General features: G+C 42.9%; 1 protein-coding gene across 4 annotated transcripts; it reads right to left on the bottom strand.

Annotated features, from left to right (window-relative positions):
• Positions 1-322: 322 nt before the first annotated feature.
• Positions 323-26,736, bottom strand: prx (periaxin). 4 transcript variants are annotated; one of them, XR_008573115.1, is made up of 10 exons: positions 26,468-26,736; positions 19,960-20,015; positions 19,696-19,803; positions 19,013-19,138; positions 18,768-18,927; positions 17,799-17,992; positions 16,835-17,067; positions 2,904-15,703; positions 2,110-2,245; positions 1,774-2,005 (listed from the first exon to the last, which is right to left on the bottom strand). XR_008573115.1 is itself a non-coding variant. In XM_054793765.1 (9 exons), the coding sequence occupies exons 1-9, from the start codon at positions 26,523-26,525 to the stop codon at positions 1,672-1,674; spliced, it is 13,989 nt and encodes a 4,662-aa protein (XP_054649740.1). In that variant the 5' UTR covers positions 26,526-26,736; the 3' UTR covers positions 323-1,671. The 4 variants fall into 4 exon arrangements, 3 of the variants coding, with proteins under 3 accessions (XP_054649740.1, XP_054649743.1, XP_054649741.1); XM_054793765.1 differs by lacking the exon at positions 2,110-2,245 and having other exon boundaries at positions 323-1,925; XM_054793768.1 differs by lacking the exon at positions 2,110-2,245.
• Between the last annotated feature and the right edge of the window lie 16 nt (positions 26,737-26,752).

The raw sequence follows: 26,752 nt of genomic DNA, 5'->3' as shown, positions 1-26,752 counted from the left end.
TCATGCCATAAACATAAAAAAACATATATACAAAAAGTTTTTAAAATATAAAAATGAAAAAAAGACTAAACAACATATTTTTATATTATCAATTTAATTATGAATCACTGCTCTGTATTAATGGTAATGGTTACTTTCCAACATGCTCCCTGATTGGCTTTTCGTTGGACAGCTGCAGCTGTTTTTTGATTGGCTTACGGGAAAGCTGTGATTGAATTCTGCCTAGCAACTGGTCAGCCGACCATAAAAAACAATTTTGCCGACTCTTCTACCTTGCTAAAATGAAAACGAATCAGATTTGTGCTGTTGAATGCGCTGATTTACAACACTGGAACAACCTTTTTTGCATGAATATATTATTTTATTTATCTTAACCAACAATCTCTCCAATGCATTTGAGGACACAACACGTGCCACTTACACAACAAAAAACAAAAATAAAATAAACTATATGACCAAACCATAATGGAAGATCATTTCTACACAACATAACGTAACTTCATCCAGCATTTGAAACATTGAGAAAAAAAAATCAAATGTGTTCACCTGCAAAACAGGCACAGCAAGGAAAGCCAGCCAAAGTCATAAACCGGATGTGTACATTCTACAACGTCCACTTGAAAGGTTCGCAAATTGACTGACTGCACATGTTAGATGTTAGTTGTATTCCCAAGATAATAATGCTTCATTTATGATTTTGGGCGAGAGTAAGTGGGTTTAGAACTCACTGTAGGAATCAATCAGACACTGTTTAGTTGTCCGTGAATCTTAATTCTTCATCTTAGCGAGACATTGCGTGCTTCCAGTGTTGTGGGAACACTTTGGGGACGGTCCATTTCTGATGTAGGTTCTTAAACGGACTCACAAATGGACAAAATTCCTATTTAAAAAAAAAAAATCCAAAAGGAGTGAAAGCTGATAAAGTAGTGTCCATCGAGCAGGAGTGTCCAAAGTCCGGCTCAATTTTATTAATCTGTGATTACAGATCATCAAAAGGAATGATCTGCCTTGTGAGTGCATCTACTCTGCTCACAAAAAGTTAGGGATATTGATCTTTTGGGTGAAATTTCAGGATGAAGCTAAAATGCCCTGTAACCTTTACAGGCGAACTTAATTTGACCTTCTCTAAACTTTTGAATGCACATGCCCAACTTTTTGCACAACCTGATGTTCTCTAAAAAGGAGCTGAATGTCGGAAAGTGGCAATGGCGGTGCATGAAAAATAGAAATGTGAACTAAAAAAGCAGCAGTTTGAACGAAATGTTTGACAGCCAGCCGCTGGAAGCTTTACAGTTACTGATGATGATACAAAAAAAAGTATGTTTGGGCATGACTGACAGGCTAAATGCTTAAAAAAACAAAATGCAAAGAAGCATAAGTACAAACAAAAGCAATTGTGACTGCAACTCTCAGAGAAAATGCTAATAATGCAAAAAAAAGACCTTTAGCTCCATACATGACTTGTATTTACATTGTCCTCTGGCAGTAAATGGAACTTCTGTGACTTAACATAAAAGAATCACATTTAGTGTGAAATCTTAACACCAACTATTCTAACACACTTTGAGCAGGAGTAACAAAAAAGGCACAATTATAATGAAAAGGTAAATATATATTACTCTACTGTTAATGCTGGCAAAGTAGAAAAAAAAGAAGACATTCACGTCCTCCTCAGAGGTCTGAGGGCTGGCGAGTGCTCACCAACGATTCGCCCGTCCGCGTCCCGGCCGGCGTGGAGTGCCGCGTAATCCTGGATGTCTTGGTCGTGGTGGTGACGGCCCCTCCCCCCAAGGAAGACACTTCCCGGGTGGTGACGTCCACGTCTGACGTGTGCATGCAGAAGGACCCCGATACGTTGGCCTCTCCCCCCACCTCTCCTCGGCGCTGGGCCTGAGGAGACCCCTCTGGAGTGATCTGGAGGAAGCCTGCCAGGGGGCGTTGCCGAAGGACAAGGACAGGACAGGAGGGAAGACAGGAAGGGTGTAAGGAGGAAGGGAAACTTAGTCTTTATAGCGGAGACAAAGCAAGACGTGACGATTAATAAGTCGGACGTTTACAACATGAAGGCAGAAATTTGTTGTCACTTTGGGTCAACTGTCACAGCGGTACCTTGAAGTTTGAACGCACCAAAAGCTCCAACCAAAATCTTTCTGCGCCAATGTTCAGATTTTGGATCTCACTAGACCTCATTTCAGCCAGCATCAAGGACGTTTGCTTTTTTCTTTGGCTTTTTGCAAGACCTCTTCTGAAAGAACGATGTTGGTAAGAGAATACAAATATCCACCAGAATTTAATGTGAAGTAAGCCGACTCACTTTAAAAGTAGGAAAGGCCCAGCGTTCAAGTACTGTACTTTTGTCCATTTTTAGTTGTTGTATTTGGTAGTACTCTCAACCGATGTGGAACAATTTTTTGTGTAAAAAGACTTTGATTTGGATCGTCTCTGACTGGTTATGTGCATCTGAGGTTAGCGGATGCAAGCTGATGCAGCTGTGCGGCTGTACAGTATGTTGGTAAACCTCACTCCCTGACACCTTGTGAGTTGCGCTGGAGATTGAGTTGACACGCCGGGCTTTCAGCTCGAGGCTAGCGCTCTTGACTCTCATTCTGTGGACCTTGGTGCTAGCCTGGGCGGAATATGGGACTGGCTAAATCAGGCAGGTTACATGAGTCCTGTTTGTTTGCCAAGAAAGAACACTGAATTTTACTCTGGCACTAATTATTCAAAATACAACTGTTCTCACTGGGAAACTTTGTTGTGAAAGTGGACCAAATCAAAGTTAGACCAGAGTCACAGAATGGATTGTGGTCAAATTCTGAAGTACCACGGTGCAGTCTTACAAACAACAGGTCTCCAGTCAAGAGTCAGCATTACATGAGACAAATGCGCACGAATGCCCCTACCTGTGGAGTGTGGCTTCAGGGTGAACTTTGGTGCCTTGAACCAGGGCGAAGACTCTCCCTCTTGGGAGTCTCCTTTGGTGCCCACCTTGCTCCAGGTTTGGACCTTTGCTGAGCTGAATTCCACAGTAAAACCAGAAGGAGAACCGGAGCTGTCCCTCTCCAGCCTTTCCGTCCTAGAGTGTGAGACAACTTCCTCTGAGGAGTCCTCATGAGAACCTTCAAATGAAATCTTGCTGGGTTTTAGCTGAAGCCCTGCAGGGCCTCGGTCAATTTCCCCTGATGACGAATGTTTAACCACTTTGCTTCTCATTTCCAGGTTGGAATCTGCTGCAGTCTTCTTTCCGTAATGAGATGTGAATTCTACCTTTGGAAGTTTGACCTTTCCGCTCACTGTGCTTATGTCATCTTTGAAGACCTTGTGAGGACTTGAACTTGAACCTTCTGCCTTGAGCGTGACGTCAGCTGACCCTGATTTTCCAGCACTGACTGACATTTCAGGAATTCTAACAGTTCCTCCCTGTGTGACAGATGTTTCTATGGACTTTGGTTGGATCTTTGTTGTCTTCTGGATAGTATCACCTGTAGATAAAGTGACATCCTCTGTTTGAGGTGGATTTACTAAAACAAAAACGGCTTTTTTCACCTTGGGTACCTTGGGGCCCTCATATCTGATCTCTGGCCCACATAACTCCATCCTTCCTTCAGGGGATGACATAGAGGGTAAGGGAACACCAAATTTTGGAATTTTGACCTTCCTTTCCTCATCTTCATCTTGTGATGTGCCAATGTCAAAGTCTATGTCTGGAATCCTTGGGAGGCCACTTCCTCCTCCTGTCCCCATACTGGCTGAGCCACTTGGTAACGTGACACCTTCCATTTGGATGTTTGGACCCCCTGTGTGTCCGTTGTGGGATGTGGATGTTGGAGCAGAAATTCCAGGTTTACCAATGTCGATTTCATACTTAACATTTTGGGATATTGTTACGCCTCCACCATTTTTCTTTTTTGGCATTCCAATATTAAACTTTGTTCCTTTCACTTTTGGCCCTTTGACTTTGCTGCTGCCTTCAGTTGTGGCCTCTCCTTTGCCTCGTCCTAAATCCAGCTCCAGGTCTCCTTTCGGACCTTTGATGTCCAGCGTCGGCATCTTCAGTTTCAGGCCTGAATGCGCTCCTTCAGCATGCGCATCAACTTTCTCTTTGATGCCTGTGTCTTGTTTGGCTATAGGGAGACTCACATCAATGTCCACATCTGTTGAAAGGACTTTTGTGTCAACTTCAATTTTTGCTCCGGCTTTTGTTCCTGGCAGGTTAATGTCAGCATGTGGAGTCTTCAAGTCGCCTCCATGTATGTCAACATGTGGTGCCTTGGGGAGGGACACATCCACTGGCTGCATTTTTAGCTTTCCTTTAAGTTCAACTTCTGGTTCTTCAGTTTTTGAAGGTTTTCCTTTCAGAAGTGATATGTCCACATCAGGAATGCTTATGTGAGGCATTGTGAACTTCCCCCCCTCAACTTCAGCTCCACGACTGCCTTCAATATTGCCTACTTTTCCTTTAGGTAGGGACAGGCCAACATCAGGCATCTTGAATTTGGCTCCATCCTTCTCATAACTGGGGTCATGTTTTATTTTGGGAAGTGTCACAGCCAGGTCTACTTTGGGGATGGAGACATCAATTGCAGGTCTCTTGGGGATTTTCAAGTCTCCCTCATAGGCTCTGATGTCCGCGTCTGATACGTCCACTTCTGCTTTGGGGAGAAGAACCTCAGTTTCTGGTGATTTAGAGGCTGGAAGTGACAGCTCCACAGACGGCATCTTGACCTTAGCCTTAGTTTCAAGGTCACCACTTGGCATTCCTAAATCTCCATCCTTTGAACCAAATGCTGGCATGGAGAACTTTGGTAGTTTGATGGTGACATCAGGTGCATGGAAGCGACCTTTTCCTTCCATGTTGGCCTCCAGGAGTTGAACATCTGATTTAGGAACGCCAATTGCTCCCTTTTTTAAATTAACATCTAATTCAGGACAAGACACGGACACATCTGCATCTACTTTAGCTATTCCCCAAGAAGGGTTTTTGAGTTTAATTTTTTTCCCCTTAGTGTTTTTATCTAGGTCCAACTCCATGGAAGGTGCTTTGAGAGAAATGTCCCCCTCACTGCGCTGTCCTGATATCTCCAGATTTCCACTCTTGGACTTCCCACCAAACCTCGGAAGAGAAAAGCTGGGGACTTTGAGAGAGACACTGGGTAAATCAAAGCTCCCTCCTGAAGAAGGCCGACTTCCCTCAGCCTTCAAAAGTGCCACTTCCACATCATCACCTTTTGGCTTGGAGATGCCGAAGTCTAGGTCTACCTTTGGAGCAGAGATGTCCACTGTTGGCAGTTTGACAGTGTGAACTTTAAGAGATGAACTTGGACCTTCTACACTACCTGTCTTAATGTCCACACCTTTAACATCAAATGTGGCTGGATGAATATCTTCTTTCATTCCAGGCATGGTGACTTTTCCATCTTTGACATCAGGACCATCAAAGCTGACATCCACTTTTGTAGATTTCGTTTTGGGACGGGAAACATCAAGAGTTGGCATGGGGACTTTTCTACCTTTAACATCAGGAACTTCAATGTTTATCTCTGGGCCTTTTGTTTTCATTTTAGGAAGAGAAATATCAACAGAGGGCATATGGAACTTTCCTCCTTTGCCAACATGACCTTCAATTTCTATTTCTCCTTCAGCTTTTCCTTTGGGAAGTGAGACATCCACATCTGGCCTTTCGATCTTTCCTCTAAAGTCTGGACCTTTTATTTTAACACTACCCTCTGGAAAATTGACTTTTGGTAAAGATACATCAAACGATGGCATTTTGTACTGTCCTCCCTTCATCTCTGGACCCTCAACATCAAGGACAGCTTCAACCTTTCCTTTTGGCATTTTATTTTTTCCTTTGATATCTGGTCCTTCCAAACTTGAATCAAACTTTGGAATATTGACTTTTGGTAAAGAAATATCCAAAGTTGGCATTGTGAACCTTTCGCCTTTGACGTCAGGATCTTCAATATCCAAGTATCCTTCACCTTTTCCTTTGGCACGTGAGACGTCAATGTCTGGCATTTCGAGCTTTTCTCCGAAGTCTGGACCTTTCAGGTTGATGCCACCCTCTGGAAGATTGACTTTTGGTAAAGAAACATCAAATGTTGGCATTTTGAACTTTCCTCCTTTGACATCAGGACCTTCTATATCAAGGTCTCCTGCAACTTTGGGAATGGAAACTTCAACAGATGGCATGGAGACCTTTCCACCTTTCATGTCAGGACCTTCAATGTTTATCTCTGGGCCTTTTGTTTTCATTTTAGGAAGAGAAATATCAACAGAGGGCATTTGAAACTTTCCTGCTTTGCCAACATGTCCTTCAATTCCTATTTCTCCCTCTGCTTTTATTTTGGGAAGTGCAACATCCACATCTGACATTTCCGTTTTTCCTCCTTTGAGTTCTGGACCTTTCATTTTGATTCCACCCTCTGGAAGACTGACTTTTGGTAAAGAAACATCAAATGTTGGCATTTTGAACTTTCCTCCTTTCACATCAGGACCTTCAATATCCAGGCCTCCTTCAACTTTTCCTTTGGGAAGTGAGATATCTAAATCAGGCACCTCAATCTTTGCACCACTGAACTCTGATCCTTGTAGTTTGATGCCACCCTCTGGGAGATTGACTTTTGGTAAAGAAACATCTATTAATGGCATTTTGAACTTTCCTTCTTTGACATCAAGACCTTCAATGGCAAAATCTCCTTCAGCTTTGGGAAGGGAAACATCAACATCTGGCATTTCCAGGTTTCCTCCAAAGTCTGGACCTTTCAGGTTAATGCCACCCTCTGGGAGTTTGACTTTTGGTAAAGAAACATCCAACTTTGGCATCTTGAACTTTCCTCCTTTGACATCAGGACCTTCTATATCAAGGTCTCCTGCGACTTTGGGAAAGGAAACATCAACAGATGGCACTGAGACCTTTCCACCTTTCATGTCAGGACCTTCAATGTTTATCTCTGGACCTTTTGTTTTCATTTTAGGAAGAGAAATATCAACAGAGGGCATTTGAAACTTTCCGCCTTTGTCAACTTGTCCTTGTCCTATTTCTCCCTCTGCTTTTATTTTGTGAAGTGAAACATTCACATCTGGCATTTCCATCTTTCCTCCTTTGAGTTCTGGACCTTTTAGTTTGACTTTTGGTAAGGAAACATCCAATTTTGGCATTTTGAACTGTCCTCCTTTGACATCGGGAACTTCAAAATCAACACCACCCTCAATTTTTCCTTTGGGAAGTGAGATATCTAAATCAGGCACCTCAAACTTTGCACCACTGAACTCCGGTCCTTTTAGTTTGATGTCACCTTCTGGAAGATTGACTTTTGGTAAAGAAACATCTAACGTTGGCATTTTGAACTTTCCTCCTTCGACATCAGGACCTTCAATATCCAGGCCTCCTTCAACTTTTCCTCTGGGAAGTGAGACATCAAAGTCTGGCATTTCCATCTTTCCTCCAAGGTCTGGACCTTGTAGTTTGATGCCATGCTCGGGAAGATTGAGTTTTGGTAATGAAATATCCAATTTTGGCATTTTGAATTTTCCTCCTTTGACATCAGGACCTTCAAGATCAATACCACCCTCAATTTTTCCTTTTGGCAGTGAAATATCAAAATCAGGCATCTCAATCTTTGCACCACTGAGTTCTGGTCCTTTTAGTTTGATGCCACCCTCTGGGAGATTGACTTTTGGCAAAGAAATTGTCGGAATTTTGAACTTTCCTCCTTTGACATCAGGACCTTCAATATTAAGGGCTCCTTCAACTTTGGGAAGGGAAACGTCAACAGTTGACATGAAGACCTTTCCACCTTTCATGTCAGGACCTTGAATGTTTATCTCTGGACCTTTTGTTTTCATTTTAGGAAGGGATATATCAACAGAGGGCATATGTAACTTTCCTTCTTTGCCAACTTGTCCTTCAAATCCTTTTTCCCCCTCTGTTTTTATTTTAGCAAATGAGACATCAACATCTGGCATTTCCATCTTTCCTCCTTTGAGTTCTCGACCTTTCAGTTTGATTCCACCCTCTGGAAGATTGACTTTTGGTAAAGAAACATCAAAGGTTGGCATTTTGAACTTTCCTCCTTTGACATCAGGACCTTCAATATCCAGGCTTCCATCAACTTTTCCTTTGGGAAGCGAGATGTCAACGTCTGGCATTTGTACCTTTCCTCCAAGGTCTGGACCTTTTAGTTTGATGCCATGCTCTGGAAGATTGACTTTTGGTACTGAAACATCCAACTTTGGCATTTTGAACTTTCCTCCTTTGGCATCAGGACCTTCAAGATCAACACCACCCTCAATTTTTCCTTTGGGAGTTGAAATATCTAAATCAGGCATCTCAATCTTTGTACCACTGAACTCTGGTCCTTTTAGTTTGATGCCACCCTCTGGGAGATTGACTTTTGGTAAAGAAACATCAAATGTTGGCATTTTGAACTTTCCTCCTTTGACATCGGGACCTTCAATGTCAAAATCTCCTTCAACTTTTCCCTTGGGAAGTGAGACATCAACATCTGTCATTTCCAGCTTTCCTCCGAAGTCTGGACCTTTAAATTTGATGCCACCTTCTGGGAGATGGACTTTTGGTAAAGAAACATCAAACTTTGGCATTTTTAACTTTCCTCCTCTGACATCAGGCCCGTCAATGTTCAGGTCTCCTTCAACTTTGGGAAGGGAAACATCAACAGTTGGCATAGAGACCTTTCCACCTTTCATGTCAGGACCTTCAGTGTTTATCCCTGGACCTTTTGTTTTCATTTTAGGAAGGGATATATCAACAGAGGGCATATGTAACTTACCTCCTTTGCCAACTTGTCCTTCAATTCCTATTTCCCCCTCTGTTTTTATTTTAGCAAGTGAGACATCAACATCTGGCATTTCCATCTTTCCTCCTTTGAGTTCTGGACCTCTTAGTTTTATTCCACCCTCTGGAAGATTGACTTTTGGTAAAGAAACATCAAATGTTGGCATTTTGAACTTTCCTCCTTTGAAATCAGGACCTTCAAGATCAACACCACCCTCAATTTTTCCTTTGGGAGTTGAAATATCTAAATCAGGCATCTCAATCTTTGTACCACTGAACTCTGGTCCTTTTAGTTTGATGCCACCCTCTGGGAGATTGACTTTTGGTAAAGAAACATCAAACGTTGGCATTTTGAACTTTCCTCCTTTGACATCGGGACCTTCAATGTCAAAATCTCCTTCAACTTTTCCCTTGGGAAGTGAGACATCAACATCTGTCATTTCCAGCTTTCCTCCGAAGTCTGGACCTTTAAATTTGATGCCACCTTCTGGGAGATGGACTTTTGGTAAAGAAACATCAAACTTTGGCATTTTGAACTTTCCTCCTTTGACATCAGGACCTTCAATATTAAGGTCTCCTTCAACTTTGGGAAGGGAAACATCAACAGTTGGCATAGAGACCTTTCCACCTTTCATGTCAGGACCTTCAATGTTTATCCCTGGACCTTTTGTTTTCATTTTAGGAAGGGATATATCAACAGAGGGCATATGTAACTTTCCTCCTTTGCCAACATGTCCTTCAATTCCTATTTCCCCCTCTGTTTTTATTTTAGCAAGTGAGACATCAACATCTGGCATTTCCATCTTTCCTCCTTTGAGTTCTGGACCTTTCAGTTTGATTCCACCCTCTGGAAGATTGACTTTTGGTAAAGAAACATCAAAGGTTGGCATTTTGAACTTTCCTCCTTTGACATCAGGACCTTCAAGATCAACACCACTCTCAACTTTTCCTTTGGGAGTTGAAATATCTAAATCAGGCATCTCAATCTTTGTGCCACTGAACTCTGGTCCTTTTAGTTTGATGCCACCCTCTGGGAGATTGACTTTTGGTAAAGAAATATCTATTGTTGGCATTTTGAACTTTCCTCCTTTGACATCGGGACCTTCAATGTCAAAATCTCCTTCAACTTTTCCCTTGGGAAGTGAGACATCAACATCTGTCATTTCCAGCTTTCCTTGAAAGTCTGGACCTTTAAATTTGATGCCACCCTCTGGGAGATGGACTTTTGGTAAAGAAACATCAAACTTTGGCATTTTGAACTTTCCTCCTTTGACATCAGGACCTTCAATGTTAAGGTCTCCTTCAACTTTGGGAAGGGAAACATCAACAGTTGGCATAGAGACCTTTACACCTTTCATGTCAGGACCTTCAATGTTTATCCCTGGACCTTTTGTTTTCATTTTAGGAAGCGATATATCAACAGAGGGCATATGTAACTTTCCTCCTTTGCCAACTTGTCCTTCAATTCCTATTTCCCCCTCTGTTTTTATTTTAGCAAGTGAGACGTCAACATCTGGCATTTCCATCTTTCCTCCTTTGAGTTCTGGAACTTTTAGTTTTATTCCACCCTCTGGAAGATTGACTTTTGGTAAAGAAACATCACATGTTGGCATTTTGAACTTTCCTCCTTTCACATCAGGACCTTCAATATCCAGGCCTCCTTCAACTTTTCCTTTGGGAAGTGAGACATCAAGGTCTGGCATTTCCATCTTTGTTCCAAGGTCTGGACCTTTTAGTTTGATGCCATGTTCTGGAAGATTGACTTTTGGGAATGAAACATCCAACTTTGGCATTTTTAACTTTCCTCCTTTGACATCAGGACCTTCAAGATCAACACCACCCTCAATTTTTCCTTTGGGAGTTGAAATATCTAAATCAGGCATCTCAATCTTTGTACCACTGAACTCTGGTCCTTTTAGTTTGATGCCACCCTCTGGGAGATTGACTTTTGGTAAAGAAACATCTATTGATGGCATTTTGAACTTTCCTCCTTTGACATCAGGACCTTCAATATCCAGGCTTCCATCAACCTTTCCTTTGGGAAGTGAGATGTCAACGTCTGGCATTTGTACCTTTCCTCCAAGGTCGGGGCCTCTTAGCTTGATGCCATGCTCTGGAAGATTGATTTTTGGTAGTGAAACATCCAACTTTGGCATTTTGAATTTTTCTCCTTTGACATCAGGACCTTCAAGATCAACACCACCCTCCATTTTTCCTTTGGGAGTTGAAATATCTAAATCAGGCATCTCAATCTTTGTAACACTGAACTCTGGACCTTCAAGGTTGATGCCACCCTCTGGGAGACTGACTTTTGGTAAAGAAACATCAAACTTTGGCATTTTTAACTTTTGTCCTTTGAGACCAGGACCTTCAATGTCAAAATCCCCTTCAACATTTCCTTTGGGAAGTGAGACATCAACATCTGTCATTTCCAGCTTTCCACCGAAGTCTGGACCTTTAAGGTTGATGCCACCCTCTGGGAGACTGACTTTCGGTAAAGAAACATCAAACTTTGGCATTTTTAACTTTCGTCCTTTGACATCGGGACCTTCAATGTCAAAATCTCCTTCAACTTTTCCCCTGGGAAGTGAGACATCAACATCTGTCATTTCCCGCTTTCCTCCAAAGTCTGGACCTTTAAATTTGATGCCACCCTCTGGGAGATTGACTTTTGGTAAAGAAACATCAAACTTTGGCATTTTGAACTTTCCTCCTTTGACATCAGGACCTTCAATATCAAGGTCTCCTTCAGCTTTGGGAAAGGAAACATCAACAGTTGGCATGGAGACCTTTCCACCTTTCATGTCAGGACCTTCAATGTTTATCTCTTTTGTTGTCATTTTAGGAAGAGATATATCAACAGAGGGCATTTGAAACTTACTTCCTTTGCCAACATGTCCTTCAATTCCTATTTCTCCCTCTGTTTTTATTATAGGAATACAGACGTCCACATCTGGCATTTCTATCTTTCCTTCTTTGAGTTCTGGACCTTTCATTTTGATTCCACCCTCTGGAAGACTGACTTTTGGTAAAGACACATCCATTGTTGGCATTTTGAACTTACCTCCTTTGACATTAGGCCATTGAAGATCCACATCACCCTCAACTTTTCTTTTGGGAAGTGAAATATCTAAATCAGGCATTTCAATCTTTGCACCACTGAACTCTGGACCTTTAACTTTGATGCCACCCTCTGGGAGATTGGCTTTTGGTAAAGAAACATCCATCGCTGGCATTTTTAACTTTCCTCCTTTAACATTCGGGTTTTCACTATCAAAGTCTCCTTCAACTTTGGGAAGGGAAACATCAAGAGTTGGCAAGGGGACTTTTCTACCTTTAACATCAGGACCTTCAATGTTTATCTCTGGGCCTTTTGTTTTCATTTTAGGAAAAGAAATATCAACAGAGGGCATATGAAATTTTCCTCCTTTGCCAACTTTTCCTTCAATTCCTATTTCTCCCTCTGCTTTTATTTTGGGAAGGGAGATGTCCACATCTGGCATTTCCATATTTCCTCCTTTGAGTTCTGGACCTTTTATTTTGATTCCACCCTCTGGAAGATTGACTATTGGTAAAGAAGCATCCATAGTTGGCATTTTAAACTTTCCTCCTTGGACATCAGGAGCGTCAATATCCATGTCTCTTTCAACTTTGGGAAGGGAAACATCAACAGTTGGTATTGAGACCTTTCCACTTTTGATGCCAGGACCTTCAATATTCATCTCTGGAACTTTTGCTTTCATTTTAGGAAGAGAAATATCAACAGAGGGCATGTGGAACTTTCCTCCTTTGCCAACATGTTCTTCAAAATCTATTTCCCCTTCAGCTTTTCCTTTGGGAAATGAGACATCAACATCTGGTATTTCCATCTTCCCTCCACTGAACTCTGGACCTTTAAGCTTTACACCACCCTCTGGGAGGTTTATTTTTGGTAAAGAAACATCCAACTTCGGCATTTTAAATTTGCCACCCTTCATCTGTGGACCCCGTGCAGCAAGATTAGCTTCAGGTTTTCCTTTTGGAAGAGAAATATCTAAGTCAGGCATCTCAATCGTCCTTCTTTCAAAGTCTGGACCTTTTGTTTTAACACCACCCTCTGCAAGATTGACTTTAGGTTGAGAAACATCCACCGTTGGCATTTTGAACTTTCCTCCTTTGACGTCACCACCTTCAATGTCAAAGTTTCCCTCAACTTTTTCTTTGGGGAGGGAAATATCAAATTGTGGACCTTTTAGTTTATTCCTACCCTCTGGGAGATTAACCTTTGGTAAAGACACGTCTAGCGCTGGCACTTTGAACTTTCCAGGACCTTTAATATCAAAGTCACCTTTAACTTTTCCTTTGGGAATTGAGACATCAGCATGTGGAATTTCCATCTTTCCTCCCTTGAGTTCTGGACCTTTTATTTTAAGATCACTCTCTGAAAGATTGACTTTTGGTAAAGAAACATCTATTCTTGGCATTTTGAATTTTCCTCCTTTAAGATCAGGACCGTCAATGTCAACGTCACCCTCAACTTTTCCTTTGGAAAGTGAGAAATCAATGTCTGGCATTTCCATTGTTGCTTCCTTGAGTTCTGGACCTTTTAGTTTAAGTCCACCCTCTGGAAGACTGACTTTCGGTAAAGAAACATCAAACTTTGGCATTTTAACCTTGCTTCCCTTTATCTCTGGACCTTCAACATCAAGGTCAGCTTCAAGTGTTCCTTTGGGAAGTGAAACCTCTAAGTCAGGCATGTCAATCTTCGTTCCCTCAAAGTCTGGACCTTTTAGTTTGATGCCACCTTCTGGAAGACTGACTTTTGGTAAAGAAACATCCAACGTTGGCATTTTGAGCTTTCTTCCTTTGACATCTGGACCTTCAATATCAAAGTCTCCTTCAACTTTTCCTTTGGGAAGTGAGATATCAATGTCTGGCATTTCCATTGCTGCTTCCTTGAGTTTATGACCTTTTAGTTCAAGTCCACCCTCTGGAAGATTGACTTTTGGTAAAGAAACATCAAACTTTGGCATTTTAAACTTGCCCTCCATCGTCTCTGGACCCTCAGCATCAAGGTCAGCCTCAAGTTTTCCTTTGGGAAGTGAAACCTCTAAGTCAGGAATCTCAATCTTCCTTCCCTCAAAGTCTGGACTTTTTAGTTTGATACCACCTTCTGGAAGATTGACTTTTGGTGAAGAAACATCCAATGATGGCATTTTGAACGTTCCTCCTTTGACATTAGGACCTTGAATGTCAAAGTCTCCTTCAACTTTTCCTTTGGGAAGGGAAATGTCTAAATCAGGTATCTCAATCTTTCCTCCACTGAACTCCGGACCTTTCAGTTTAATGCCACTCTCTGGGAGATTGACTGATACGTCTAATGCTGGCATTTTAAACTTTCCTGGACCTTCAATGCCAAAATCACCCTTAACTTTTCCTTTGGGAAGTGAGACAGCAACGTCTGGCATTTCTACCTTTCCACCCTTGAGTTCTGGACCTTTTAGTTTAACACCACCCTCTGGGAGATTTACACTTGGTAAAGAAACATCAAACTTTGGCATTTTCAACTTTCCTCCTTTGACATCAGCACCTTCAAGATTGACACCCCCCTCAGATTTTCCTTTTGGAAGTGAAACATCGAAGTCACGCATCTCAACCTTTGCTCCACTGTATTCCAGACCTTTCAGTTTGATTCCGCCCTCTGGAAGGTTGGCTTTTGGCAAAGAAATATCCAATGTTGGCATATTGAACTTTCCTCCTTTGACATCAGGTCCTTCAATATCCAGGTCTCCTACAGCTTTGGGAAGGCAAACATCAACAGTTGGCATAGCGACCTTTCCATCTTTAGGACTTTCAATAGAAAAGTCAATGTCAATGTCAAGGTCTTTGCCTTTGGGAAGAGTCATGTCCACAGTGGGTAACTTGACGCCTCCTTCAACATCTGCTCCTTTGAGATGGACTTCTCCTTTCTGTGGTTTGACCTTTGGCAGGGATACATTAAAATTAGGCAGTTTGAACTTCCCATCTCCACCAATGTAAACGTCCATGTCTATGTCTCCAGCTTCTGCCTTCACTTTGGGTTGGGAAACGTCTACAGAAGGCAGACTAAACTTCCCTGCACTTCCAGAACCTTCCACTTCCCCATCAGAGGATCCCATCTTTGATAAAGAGATATCAAGTGTGGGCATAGAAATTTCCGGTCCTTTAAAAGTGCCTTCCACCTCATCAGGAAATCTGCCAACATCCAGCTCCAGTTCAGGCACGGAGATGTCCGCGTCAGCTTTTCCTTTGGGTAAAGATATATCAATAGAAGGCATGCTCATGGAAGGAAGGTCTGCTTCAATCTTTGGTTTGGGGATGTGCACTTCAATCCCACTTTCAGCTTTCATTTCTGCCTTAATGTCTTCTTGAGGAACTTTAACCTTGACGCCTTGATCATCGCTGTCATCCAAATGATGTGAGAGTCTCATTTTGGGAAGTTTTATCTTTGGCATTCTGACTTTAGCATCTCCTTTTCCTGACTCTACTTCAACTTTTCCCTGAGTGGCTTCAGATTCTGCTCCTCTAACTTCTACTTTTGGAGCTTTAATTTCCACCTTTCCCTTCCCAGTGGGCAAAGAGGCTTCAGCTTTGCCGGAAGGAAAAGCAAACTCTACATCAGGGGAAATAAAGCTTGCTCCTTGCTCCTCTTGACCAGCAGGCAGACTAAACTCCACCGATGGAGGCTGGATGTTCATATCTGGCTTCTTAAGCTCCACAGATCCAGACTTGGTGGTCTTTGGAAAGCTGATTCCAAACTTGTGTCCTTTTGCTTTGCTTTTTGCTTTAGCTCCAGGAATCTCAGCTGGGGAGATATTCAGTGCTCCCTCCAGGCGTCCGCTATCGTCTTTTCCTCCAGTCTGACCTTTTGTCTTCATGCGAGGAAACCTGGGGAAACATTGTCAAATGATGAAAAATACAGGGAAAACCATAAACATCCCTTAGAAGTCCGTTTATTGAAAATAGACAAAGTACAGTATATTACTGCAACAATTGTTATAAGAACACAATGACTGTTTTGACAGTGGGACCTCCAAAAGTGACTTTCAAACTGTTGTCATATCAAAACCATTTTTTTCATAGAAAATAACGTAAAGTGAATGAATCTGTTCCAGCATCAAGCTGTGGCAATCGTAAATGCTTTAAAATGTTTGATATTCTTTATTGTCACACAATTATGAGGAGACGTGTGTAGTAAAACACACTTTTAAGACGATTGAGAGACACATAAGGGAGAGGGAACAGGAAGTTGCTTCCTTGTGGTCTTTTATAGGTATAACTGGAAATAATTAAGCCCTGAAACATTGAATTAGTTGTAATGCTCATACTGTAACGAGCACCCATTTCCTGTTCTATGGTTATCATCACAGTTTTCCTCTTTGTCATCAGTGGTACCATCCTATGGTGGCATCACAAAAAAGCCAAAGAAAAAGCTTTTGTGCAGTAAATCCTGTAGATTCTCACTGAGCTGAAGTCTCACAAGATCTGTTGACGTCACACGTGATGGTGATTTGTTGTTGATATTGTTTTGTCCTTTGTCCTTAAGTCCTTGTTCGTCTTTATAGTTGTCACAGACATTTATTTGCTGATGTCGTTCTGTATGTTACTGTTGTTCTGTTCTTGTTGTCACAATTGTTGTTGTTGCTGCTGTTGTCCTTGTCTCTTGTCTCTCTCTTTTTTTTTTTGTCCCCCTCTCATCCCCGCACCCCCCCCCTGTTTCCTTTTCTCTTCTTCTCTGTCCCCTCCTGCTCCGGTCCGGTCGCTCCAAATTTGCTTTATAACAAGCATCAAAGTCAATTACATTTTGTATAACAGGGGAAGTGTATATCACACTTCTCCCTGGCAGAGTAAATCTGTTGAGCACTTGACGGCATTTAGATCTACAATTCTATCTACTTTAAAGGCTGGACAGGACAGGGGGGGGAAAAAAAAAAAAAACACGTGATGGTGATTTGATCGAAATTTGAGTCGTTTTGAAGGTTCTACTGTATAAGAAAACAGTAGCAATAAACTACTGACCTGATTTTCCTCTTTGTCTTCACTGCAGCACCCCTTTCTGCCTCCTCCAGGTGGGCGCTCTTCCTGTGTTGGAATTTAGGGAGAGAAAACTCCACGTCCACGTCACTTATCTCCAGCCTGGGCGGTGTTCCCTCGATGACCAGCTCCTCTCGACGCTTCTCCTTCAGCCTCTTCAGACCGAAGCGGCCGCCTCGTTTTTTCTTGGCCTTGAATGCCTTGGTGCCCTTCACGCTCTCAAACACAAAACATACAACACATTAGGCCCTTCTGGTTTTACAGTATGTTTAGTTTATTGTAAACACGCCAAATAGGCCACTGAGGCACATCACTATGACTTAGAAAAGGCATTAATTGAAGAGTTTCTTCTTGAACTCCTCAGCAGCGTTATGACTTGTTTAGCTAAACAGTAGCGCTCCTTTATCTATTAGACATGCTAACAACACAGAGGGAAAGAACATCAACCAAGCATGAAGACTTTGTTTTACTTTATAGCTACTCTAATGACCACTCGCAGGCCTTCAGGGCTGAGTAGCTAGCAGCTAGTTAGCGTGCTATGTTAGCGCAGTCGTTCTTTACCTGTATGTGGCCAAAAACACAAGAGAAGGCCTGAATATTAGTGAAAAGTGCAGTCTGGTGTTTATACTTTTCTTGTAGTCACTATTTTACAAGCTACTTAACCCCTCCTAACGAGTTTTTGTCAAGTGGGAAATATCTGTTGCGAGGTTGTGTAACCCGCCTGCTTCATACTGCCTGGGGCCGGGGCTCAAACCCACAACCTTTGGAATGGGAGAGAGCGCTGACCGTTGGGAGAAAAGGCCGGACTGTCGACCCAGCGTTCAGCGCAACGCTTAAGGCAGAGGGAGTGAGGTTTACCAATGTACACTTGCGCAGCCGCACTGGCTGGCATCTGTTACACTTGACGTCGGGTTTTAGACTGCTAAGACGTGTAATGTTAATTGATTACCATTTTGGCCATCTTGGCTTTGGGACCTTTAACCTCCACACTGGGCACGCGGGGCCTCACACTGATGTCCGCTCCTGGGACGGTCCTCTTAACCAGGAAGCTGACCTTGTAGGGCTCGGCACACTGGAGGATTTTCAGAGCATCTTCATACCTCACGTTGTCAAAGTACACCTTGGCGCTCAGCAGCTGGTCACCTGAACGCAACATTGGAAAGAGCACGTTACTAATGCTGTACATTTTTCACTACAGTGGAACTGCAATTTATGCTCAGAGTCAGTGTTTGTTGAGTCATTTTATCCCACAAGAATTAGTGACAATAGAAAATAGTAATAATGTTATTTCCCAAGGGTCTTTCCTCATCATAAAAGCTTTAAACACTGGAAATGTAATTGTAAAACTCAATTTTAGTACAGAGTGAGTTGTATTGTAAGTGCAAAAACCTTTTTTTGAGCATCACTTTCAAATAAGAGGGTTTTTATTCAGTTGTTTTTCTCCTTGGTTTATGACCACTGATGCCATTGTCTATGCTTACACGAAAACTCTAAAAAGTCTTAATTCATATTTTAATAATAATTACTATTATTATTACTTTTAAGTAATATTAATACTTCAACTCCTGGATTGTTCATGATTCGATGGTCCATGACTCTTGTCCTCACTCACAAGTGGGGTTCTCCGGAAATACTAATGTCTCTGTTCAATGGTAAAATTTGTCTCTTGTGTGCTCTTACAGAAAGTCACTTTGACTCAGCATGACTAATACAAGGGTATTCAAAGTGCAGCCCAGGGTCCATTTTGGGCCCACAGCTCATTTTTTATTGGCCCTCGGCATATTGTAAATATAAAATTAATTAATTATTTATGAGATATTACAGTGGTCAATGACAATGACAAGTGGTGACCTCGCGGCTTAAAATCTGGACACCCATGGACTGATATAAATGACTCATTAAGGTGTGCAGAGGGCACCTTGCTGCAGACTGAGATGTTTGGCGGCGGGCGAGTCTTTGAGTACGTCTTTGACAAAGATCCCTCGCTCTCCTCCACCCGTCACGCTGTAGCCGCTAGCTCCGGCCTCTGCCTCCGTCTCCACCACGATCTCCTGTGGCTTGGAGACCGCCACATCGACCTGGTACACAAAGACAAGGAGCAAGGTTTGAATTGTGACTCCTATCCCAGTCTAAGCTGGAGATGATAGAGTTGGTAGAGCTTACAGTTGGTTCATTGTCAGCCCCTGGGTCCATCTCTGGTTGGGCCAGTTGACAGGTGGACTCTCTCAGGTGACTTCTCTTCTGACTCAGCACCTGCTTCAACTCTGCATGGAGTTTCTCCTTCTGCTCCTGCAAAGCACACAAACACACCCAACGCTCAGGTTTACTTCCACTCAGTGAGGTCACATTGTGATGTTTTTGTGGTTCACGGGCGTCCACCTGCTGCCCAGTGAAAAGGCCACCACTGACATTTGCTGAGTGGATGGAAATGAAAGTTGTTTACGTGGCTGGGCCAGACCATTGTGGTCTACAATAGGGAGTGGTGAGGGTGTGCTGCTGGGGGTCATCAGCTTTCAATGGCAGCCATGTTGCCCCTAATACAAGATATGGGCAAAAAATGTCAAAGTAAAGTAAAGGGGAACACTTTTTCTGTTCTCAGTTCACAAAGCAAAATCCATAAAGGCATGCTTGGAGGAGTTTGCCGTGGAAGACCATCACAAATGGACAAAATTCCGCACGGACACACTCCAAAATCTTGTAGAAAGCCTTCCCAGGAGAGTGGAAGCTGCAACGATGCCATATTTTCTTCACTTGTCACTTCTGCAGCTGTCCCTATACTTTCGTCCATACAGTACAGCACACAAATCGGATCGTTGGGATGCATTTGCAGGATATTTAAATCTTACCACTCTCTCTGGACTCTCGTGTTCCTCTGCAGAGCTGCTGTGGTGAGGGTTGCGCTGCGGGCCAGTGGGGGGTCTGCTGGAGGGGGGAGACCGCCTCTTATCTTTTACCTGTGGGCAGTGGAACATTGTGTTGCGTCTTATTGACAATTGTCAGTGTGATACAGTACAGTTGTACAAGAGCAATAATAAACACATGGATACATTATTAATGTTCATAATTGATGGGGACGTGGCCAGGTGGTTGTGATGTCAGCTTTCACTTACAGCTTGATCTCTGCTCGTGCTGCAAACATGGCCGTCGTCTTCGTCTCTGTCAGAGTCTGAAAGGGAACAATATTTATGGTTCATTTATGGTTTCTGTGCCCATGTGACTGTTCATCTCACTGGCAAATATCTATGATAACAATAACAATAATATAAATGTAAATGTGCGTGCATGTGATGCGCTACATCAGGGGTGTCCAAAGTGCGGCCCGCAGCTTGTTTTTCTTGGCCCTTGGTTTATCTTAAAAATAAAATGAATTAATTATTATTGAGATGCATGATTAGATATTACACTAATTTGCTTTGTCGCCTATAACACAAAGCTGAAATGTGGATGTTTTGTTCAGACAGTTTAGCATATGTTGATCTACACTGGATTGGTTTTATCGTCTTTCATGTCCAAAATGTATCAAAGTGGCCACCGCATCCATTTTTTTTCTTTCGTTGCAAAAAGTACACACCTGGACACCCCTGCTCTACACTAAACTTTTGCATAAATAGACAAATCCATTTATGATAAAGACAACAAATCACAGAGTCCATTGCCAAGAACATGTGTGCCTGCCTGAAGATCAATAAAAAAGCTTTCGTTTTAATCTGACAAATCTAAAACTATCCAGCCAATCACAGCAGCACCATTTTGTTGCTAGGAGACACGAGGCAGACTTGAGACATCATCAACAACAACAACAGCTACAGGGCGAGTAAACAGTAGGAAGCACCAGCATTTCTAGTTAAGGTTGTTATTGCAGCATACTGTGTGTGCGTGTATAAACTGAGCCCCATCACTTCAGGAATGATTTGGCTTGCATTCCCTGTAGCCCCCTGCTATGTCATTCCAGAGAGTCCCGACTTCATGTGATCACTTTTTTAACAGCCTCGCATCTGCTATGTATGTGCAGGCACCTGTGTGTGTGTGTGTGTGTGTGTGTATGCGTGTGTCGTGTAGAGTGTCAGCGTGGATGCCGAGCCCGTTTGGGCGTGTTGGCGGTGTCAGGTGTCCTGCGGGTCACAAGATGCCATAACACACATTCACTTGAAGAGAACACAAGACATTCTAAGAAGACTTTGTGGGTCCATTCTTTTGTCTGCAACATGGTAGACCTCAATGAAGCGTCCAATGATCACCTCTCAGGTCCAAATCATGTGTTATTTTTTATTTTTACACAGTGTACACTATGAAGGATCAGAACCAGCGCAGCTTTTGATGTGAAAGCGCTCTCCAGTAAAGATGAAGACCACTTGGATGTTTTCAGCTGCGACTGCAGACAGACGGCAGCAGGTGGACGAGGAGGCGGAGATTCCTCTATTTGTCACATGCCTGTCCACTCTTGCCTTATTATAGACCACGAGTGCAGGCTTGGCCCGACTGGTGCAGCTCATCCATGAAGGAAAGATGCAGGAACATGCTGAGGTTTGAGGAACACTGACAGCATCTCATACTGGATGTCAGCAGCATGAGAAGAACAACTTTAGCTGTATGATGGTCCTGTTCCACTAGAACATGATGGTACTGTACTGGGTGTGATCCAGCTCAGAAGCCCTCATGAAGCTGATGGTTTTATTGTTGGCTCAGTCAAACAAAACAAGCAACATCCTCATCATGAACCTCATATTGAACAACACAGTCTCAAACACACACACACAACAGTATTTTTTAAAATGTTCACAAAAAAAGATTTAATCTGGAAAAAAAAAATCACAAATATTATAAAAAATATTAGAAGACAATAGACACCAGACAACAGGAAAAAACACCTGAAATGGCAAAAGACATTAGACAACATGAGAGTAAATTAAAAATTGTGAGACAACATAAGATCAGGTGAAACATCAATAGACAAAATGAGACCAGGCAATATGAGACATGAGAAACAATATTAGATAGCACAAGAAACATGAGACAACATTGGACAACATCAGAGAACATTATGCGCATGAGACAGTGTGACATCAGGTAAGACATGAGAAAATATTGGCCACCGTTAGACAATATTGACACACATAAAATGGAAAAACATATGACAGCATTGGACACCGTGAGACAACATGACAAAATAATATGATACATTGAGCATTATGAGACAATGATATACAACAACACTCAACAAAATTAGACAACATTAGACGCATGAGACAACAAACACTAGAGTTGAGCCCATCAAAGGTTGTTTAAAAAACATTGCGTCAATCATAATCAAACTGCACTGACCACACACACACACACACACACACTTCCTGTTTCCGTGTTGAGATAAGACAACAACAAGTCTCGACAAAAGTGTCCTCGCCTAATGAGTCAAGTGTCCAATGCCAGCATGTCTTCTGACCATCCACAAATGAGCTCGCCTCTGGACAGGAAGCACGCCCGTGTAAACAGGAAACAGAAATGTCCACATATCTCATTCGTAAATCAATGTGAAAAGTCACATGGTGCATAATGGTGTGTTTACATGAGCCTTCCTCCCTCGCTGGCGTGTGGATGCTGAGGGAAGTTCTCCCTCCCGCAGATGTCAAACAGTGTTTCCTCGCCTCCCAAACCCTCTCCATCCACTCCTGACCCTACTTCCTGCTCCGAAATCAACCCCACCTACAAACACCACCATCACCTCCGCCCAAAGCCTGACGCCAGGAAGCGGCAATCATTCTCCATCATGTCACTTCAGTTCGTCTGTGTAAAGTCCACACTAGCTTCTATGACATAAGACATTCGGAACATTACTTGAGGCTTCGGACTGAATTTGAGCATCCTCCGCTTCTTGGCTTCTGTCACACCAGCTGGACTCACGGAGGCTTCAGATGTCTTGCGTGTTTGAAGCAGTATGAGGATCCACGTGATCCGTTTAGTATGCCGAAGACAGTAACTGAAGTCCAAACATATGTTGTGACTTCACATAGAAAATTGACCATGAGGACGCTGGATTAAACCACATCAGGAACTTCAAACACATCCTGACAGAGGATGTGGGTAATAGCAATCTCCGTGTCCTGAAAAACAACGTCTTTTGTCCAAGTGGATCTTGCCGTACCAATGCAGATTTGATAGTGACAATGAAGATTTACATAGACACACATAGCCAATGGCAGTCACAGCATGCAGGAAAATCAAAGCAGATGAATGTATGCCGACTAGCATCTAGTTCCTGGGCGACTAGCAAAATCTCAAACTATTTTAAAATCCTGGCTGGATACTCATTGCAGGTCCTAATAAAAAAATGTCTGGCAACCCTACATAGAACCAAAACCACTCAACCAGTCCCAACTTATACACAACAGGTCCTAGAGATCTGCTCCAGTGCAGGCCACACAAAAGTACCATAAGGTGACTTATTGATGCCAAGATGACTATTTAGGTCTCCTGCAGGACCAAAAAACTGCAGGTATGTTCTAAAACCACAGAAGTCATGTGTCAGGTGTCAGGTGCAAAAGTAGTACCTTTCAGGGTAGCATCCCACAGACAAGACCATTACATTTAAATTCAGGGTCTACAAACTTTGAGTAGTGGAGTTTGGACTGGTTGAAGGAAGAAGAAGACACAAATATGTGCAGCCCTCCACACCCTGTTGTCACCCAAAGAGTGTCATGGTTGTACCCTCACCGTGCATACCACCAACATACCAGGCTTGGGGGTATGTTGGGGTCGGGCTCGGTGCTGGAGGGGGGCACAGAGATCCAATGACCCTCACAGTGCAGCTGTCACTGCTGTGTAATGTCAAGATGAAGGCTAGACCAGGTGACATCTCTGCATCACTCATTTTAAAGTGATTTGGGAGCACCACAAAATGTGCTTTTTGAGAATAGCCTCTGCCCAAAAGCCTAAATGTGATGTTAGCAGCAGTTATTTTCATGAGCTGCTGTTACAAAACTCTTGAAATCTGGGTGACACATACTACTTTGTGTGTGTGTGTGTGTATTAACAGCGTGCCATTGTTCAGCCATGTCCACTCCTTCATGCAGTCTAAGCAACTTTCCACAAAACCTCCAATAGAACGGAAGCTGCTGACCCAGCCTACCTTTTTCCCAGCTGCAGGGCTTCAATCTCAGCCTCTCCTAAACTGCTGTCAATTCCGTCTTGTTGCTGGTATTCCTAAATTTCCCCCCTCTTCGTCTATCACTTTTGCCCCAGCCCGTTACTCCCCTCACTGAAGCCGCAGGCCCGGCTTGGGACAACGGCATCTCCAGGAGGAATGGCTCCGGCTTCCTGATTGGCCGGAGGGCAAGGAGATGCCCCCATATTGGGGCGTTGGGAGGCGGAGTTGCGTGACTGATAACGGAGGGAGGAGAAGGAGATAACAAGGTTTGGAATATAGTGGAAAGTCTGTGAGGGCGCTGAGAGGACTGACAGTCGTCAAGTCAACAGAGATGGACAACAAAACAACTAAATTAGTCCTTGTACACTAAAAGATTGTTCTATGTGGGAATTTTAGGAATCTGAAGAAAAAAATGAGGCATATGATCAGATTGTAGAGGCCTGGAATGACGCTTCCAGCAGGCAATGTTTACGGGTTATTTTTAAACCAAATAGTTAAAAATAGAAAGAGCAGGATTTGGAGAAAGGGTGAAGCTTCCTCTCGCTGGGCTGCATCAGCTACTCAAATGTACCACCACTGTGTGTGTGTCTATGAGTGTGTGTGTGTGTGTGTGTGTTTAGGTCCATCCTTTGTGGAAAACATAGTGTCTTTCCAACTCTACGCTTTAAACCCCAAAGTAGCACAAGTACGTTTGGAATTCATGCTTTGTGATAAGGTTGACTGATGAGACCGACCCAAAAGACAACATTGGGTGCATGCTCAGAGTTCCCGGAAAATTAAATTGATGCAAAATGTTGAGTTTTGGACAATAAACGGTCATGCGAAAACAATTTGATTCAGAATCTAAAGAACAACACAACTGGTGTTGGGATGCCGTAAGGGATGACGTTGGGATCCTTTGAAGATGTACCACTTTGTTTTTCGGATGTTGTAGCTTCATGCTGGGATGGTGTTGTCAGGAAGTTGATATTTTTGGGATACTGTCTACACCAGTTTTGAACAGTGTTGCAGAGAGTTGGAAGGGTTTGGGCTGTTTTGGGAATGGCGATGGATTTTGGGGTGATGGTATCAGGACAGTTTTGTGGCCATGTTGCTGGGATAGTGTCAGGAATGCTGTGGTGATGATGTCGGAATGTTGTAGAGTTTTGAGGCAATGGTGTCGAGATTGTGTCAGGATGGTGTTGGGATGTTGTTACAATGGCTGTAAGGATACTGTCTGGAAGTCGTCACAATGTTGGCATGTCATTAAGTCAATGGAAGATGGAATAGTTTTGGAATAGCGTTGGAAGGTGTCGGATGTTGTGGTGATGGAATCGGGACGGTGTTGGGATGTGGTAGGCATTTTGTTAGGATACTGTCAACAAAGGTGTTTGGATTTTGATGATAGGGTTATAGGATTTTGTGAGAATGGTGTTGGGATTACGTTGGGCTGTTTTGGCAATGGAATCGGTGTAGTTGTAAAATATTTGGGGTTGTATTGTATTTTGTCAGGATGTTGTGGAGATTTTCCTGGGATACTGTCAAAAAAGGTATTTGGATTTTGTGGAGAGGGTTTGGGGATTTCGTGAGAGTGGTGGATGATGTTGGCAGGTTTTGGCAATGGAATCTGAGTAGTTCTAATATGTTTTGGATATGCATTTGGATTTTCTCAAAATGTTGTGAAGATTTTGCTGGGATATTGTTAAGAATGATGTTGGGATGTTGTGGCCATGGTGCTGGGATTTTGTGGGGATGTTGGAGGAATGGTGTGGCAATGGTGTTGGCATGATGTCATGATTGTTTCGGGATGCCTTTGGGTTGGGATGGCTTCCAGCAATGTCAGCAAAAATGGACTTTGATACACAAAGCCAGGATTTAGATTTATACTGGGATGGGGGTTTGGGGTGTACTTCTAAGCTTAGCAGGTCTGAAATGTCCGTGTTGTTCAGTGACGATGATGATTGTTCAATTGGTGGTTGTTATGTTTCTTAGTTGACACAGTGCTAACGTCCATAACCTCATACATAAATTAACTGACATTTGGGAATTGATTTGTAATTACTTGGCCTTTCAACTGAAGATTGCAAATCTTCCATTAGACATTATGCCAAATAACCATACCAACAGAGAAAGTCCTATTCAGTGACATTTTGGAACTGAACTAAACTAAACTCCCATAAGGCAATCATAGGCTAGGCCAGGCCACAACAAATGTCACATGACCTCACAACACTGGAAAGATTTCAACTATCAAGTAGCAAACTACAAGACAGGCACATGGATTGTTGGTCATTTCCATTAATTAAACTTTTGGCTGATATTTGCCTTTAACCACCATGACATTAGCTGATGTCACATTTAACTTAATGATTATATTTCAACCTCAGTTAAATGGCCGAATGAACAGACCCTACTCTACCATCCAGCATGACATCTTTAGCAGCACTTTGGTTATGTACCAATCCAGACCGAAAACCAACCAAGTCATTCATCCTGACCTGCATCAGAGGAAGGTGTCCAGGTGACTCGGAATATTCCACGGAGACACTCACACATGGTCTGCAGGAGGACGCCGCTGGAGCGCACCAACACAGCTGCCTGCACTCGGGCCTCGGGGCTGGGCGGACACGATCCCGGGTTGGGCTTGATGCGACGCTCTCAGTGTGGCTCACACCGAGTGAAAGACCAAGCTCAGAGGATGGATGGAGGGGAGCAAAAAGATGGGATGGGTTGCCAAAAAAAAATCCAACGGTGAACTTTGCATCCTCACATCATCAGTGTGT

Source organism: Dunckerocampus dactyliophorus, chromosome 12 (assembly GCF_027744805.1).
Source record: "Dunckerocampus dactyliophorus isolate RoL2022-P2 chromosome 12, RoL_Ddac_1.1, whole genome shotgun sequence".
NCBI classification, from domain to species: domain Eukaryota; kingdom Metazoa; phylum Chordata; class Actinopteri; order Syngnathiformes; family Syngnathidae; genus Dunckerocampus; species Dunckerocampus dactyliophorus.
The sequence above is the reverse complement of the archived record's forward strand: the minus strand, read 5'-3'. Positions and strand labels throughout refer to the sequence as shown.

Bases quoted from the DNA above. Each gene is read 5' to 3' on its own strand.
- prx (XM_054793765.1), bottom strand. From the start codon at position 26,525: ATGTGTGAGTGTCTCCGTGGAATATTCCGAGTCACCTGGACACCTTCC. The intron at 18,928-19,012 runs GTAAGCTCTACC...TTTGTGTACCAG, and splicing joins GGGCTGACAATGAACCAACT to GTCGATGTGGCGGTCTCCAA. The intron at 17,993-18,767 runs GTGCCCTCTGCA...TGTTGCGTTCAG, and splicing joins ACATCTCAGTCTGCAGCAAG to GTGACCAGCTGCTGAGCGCC.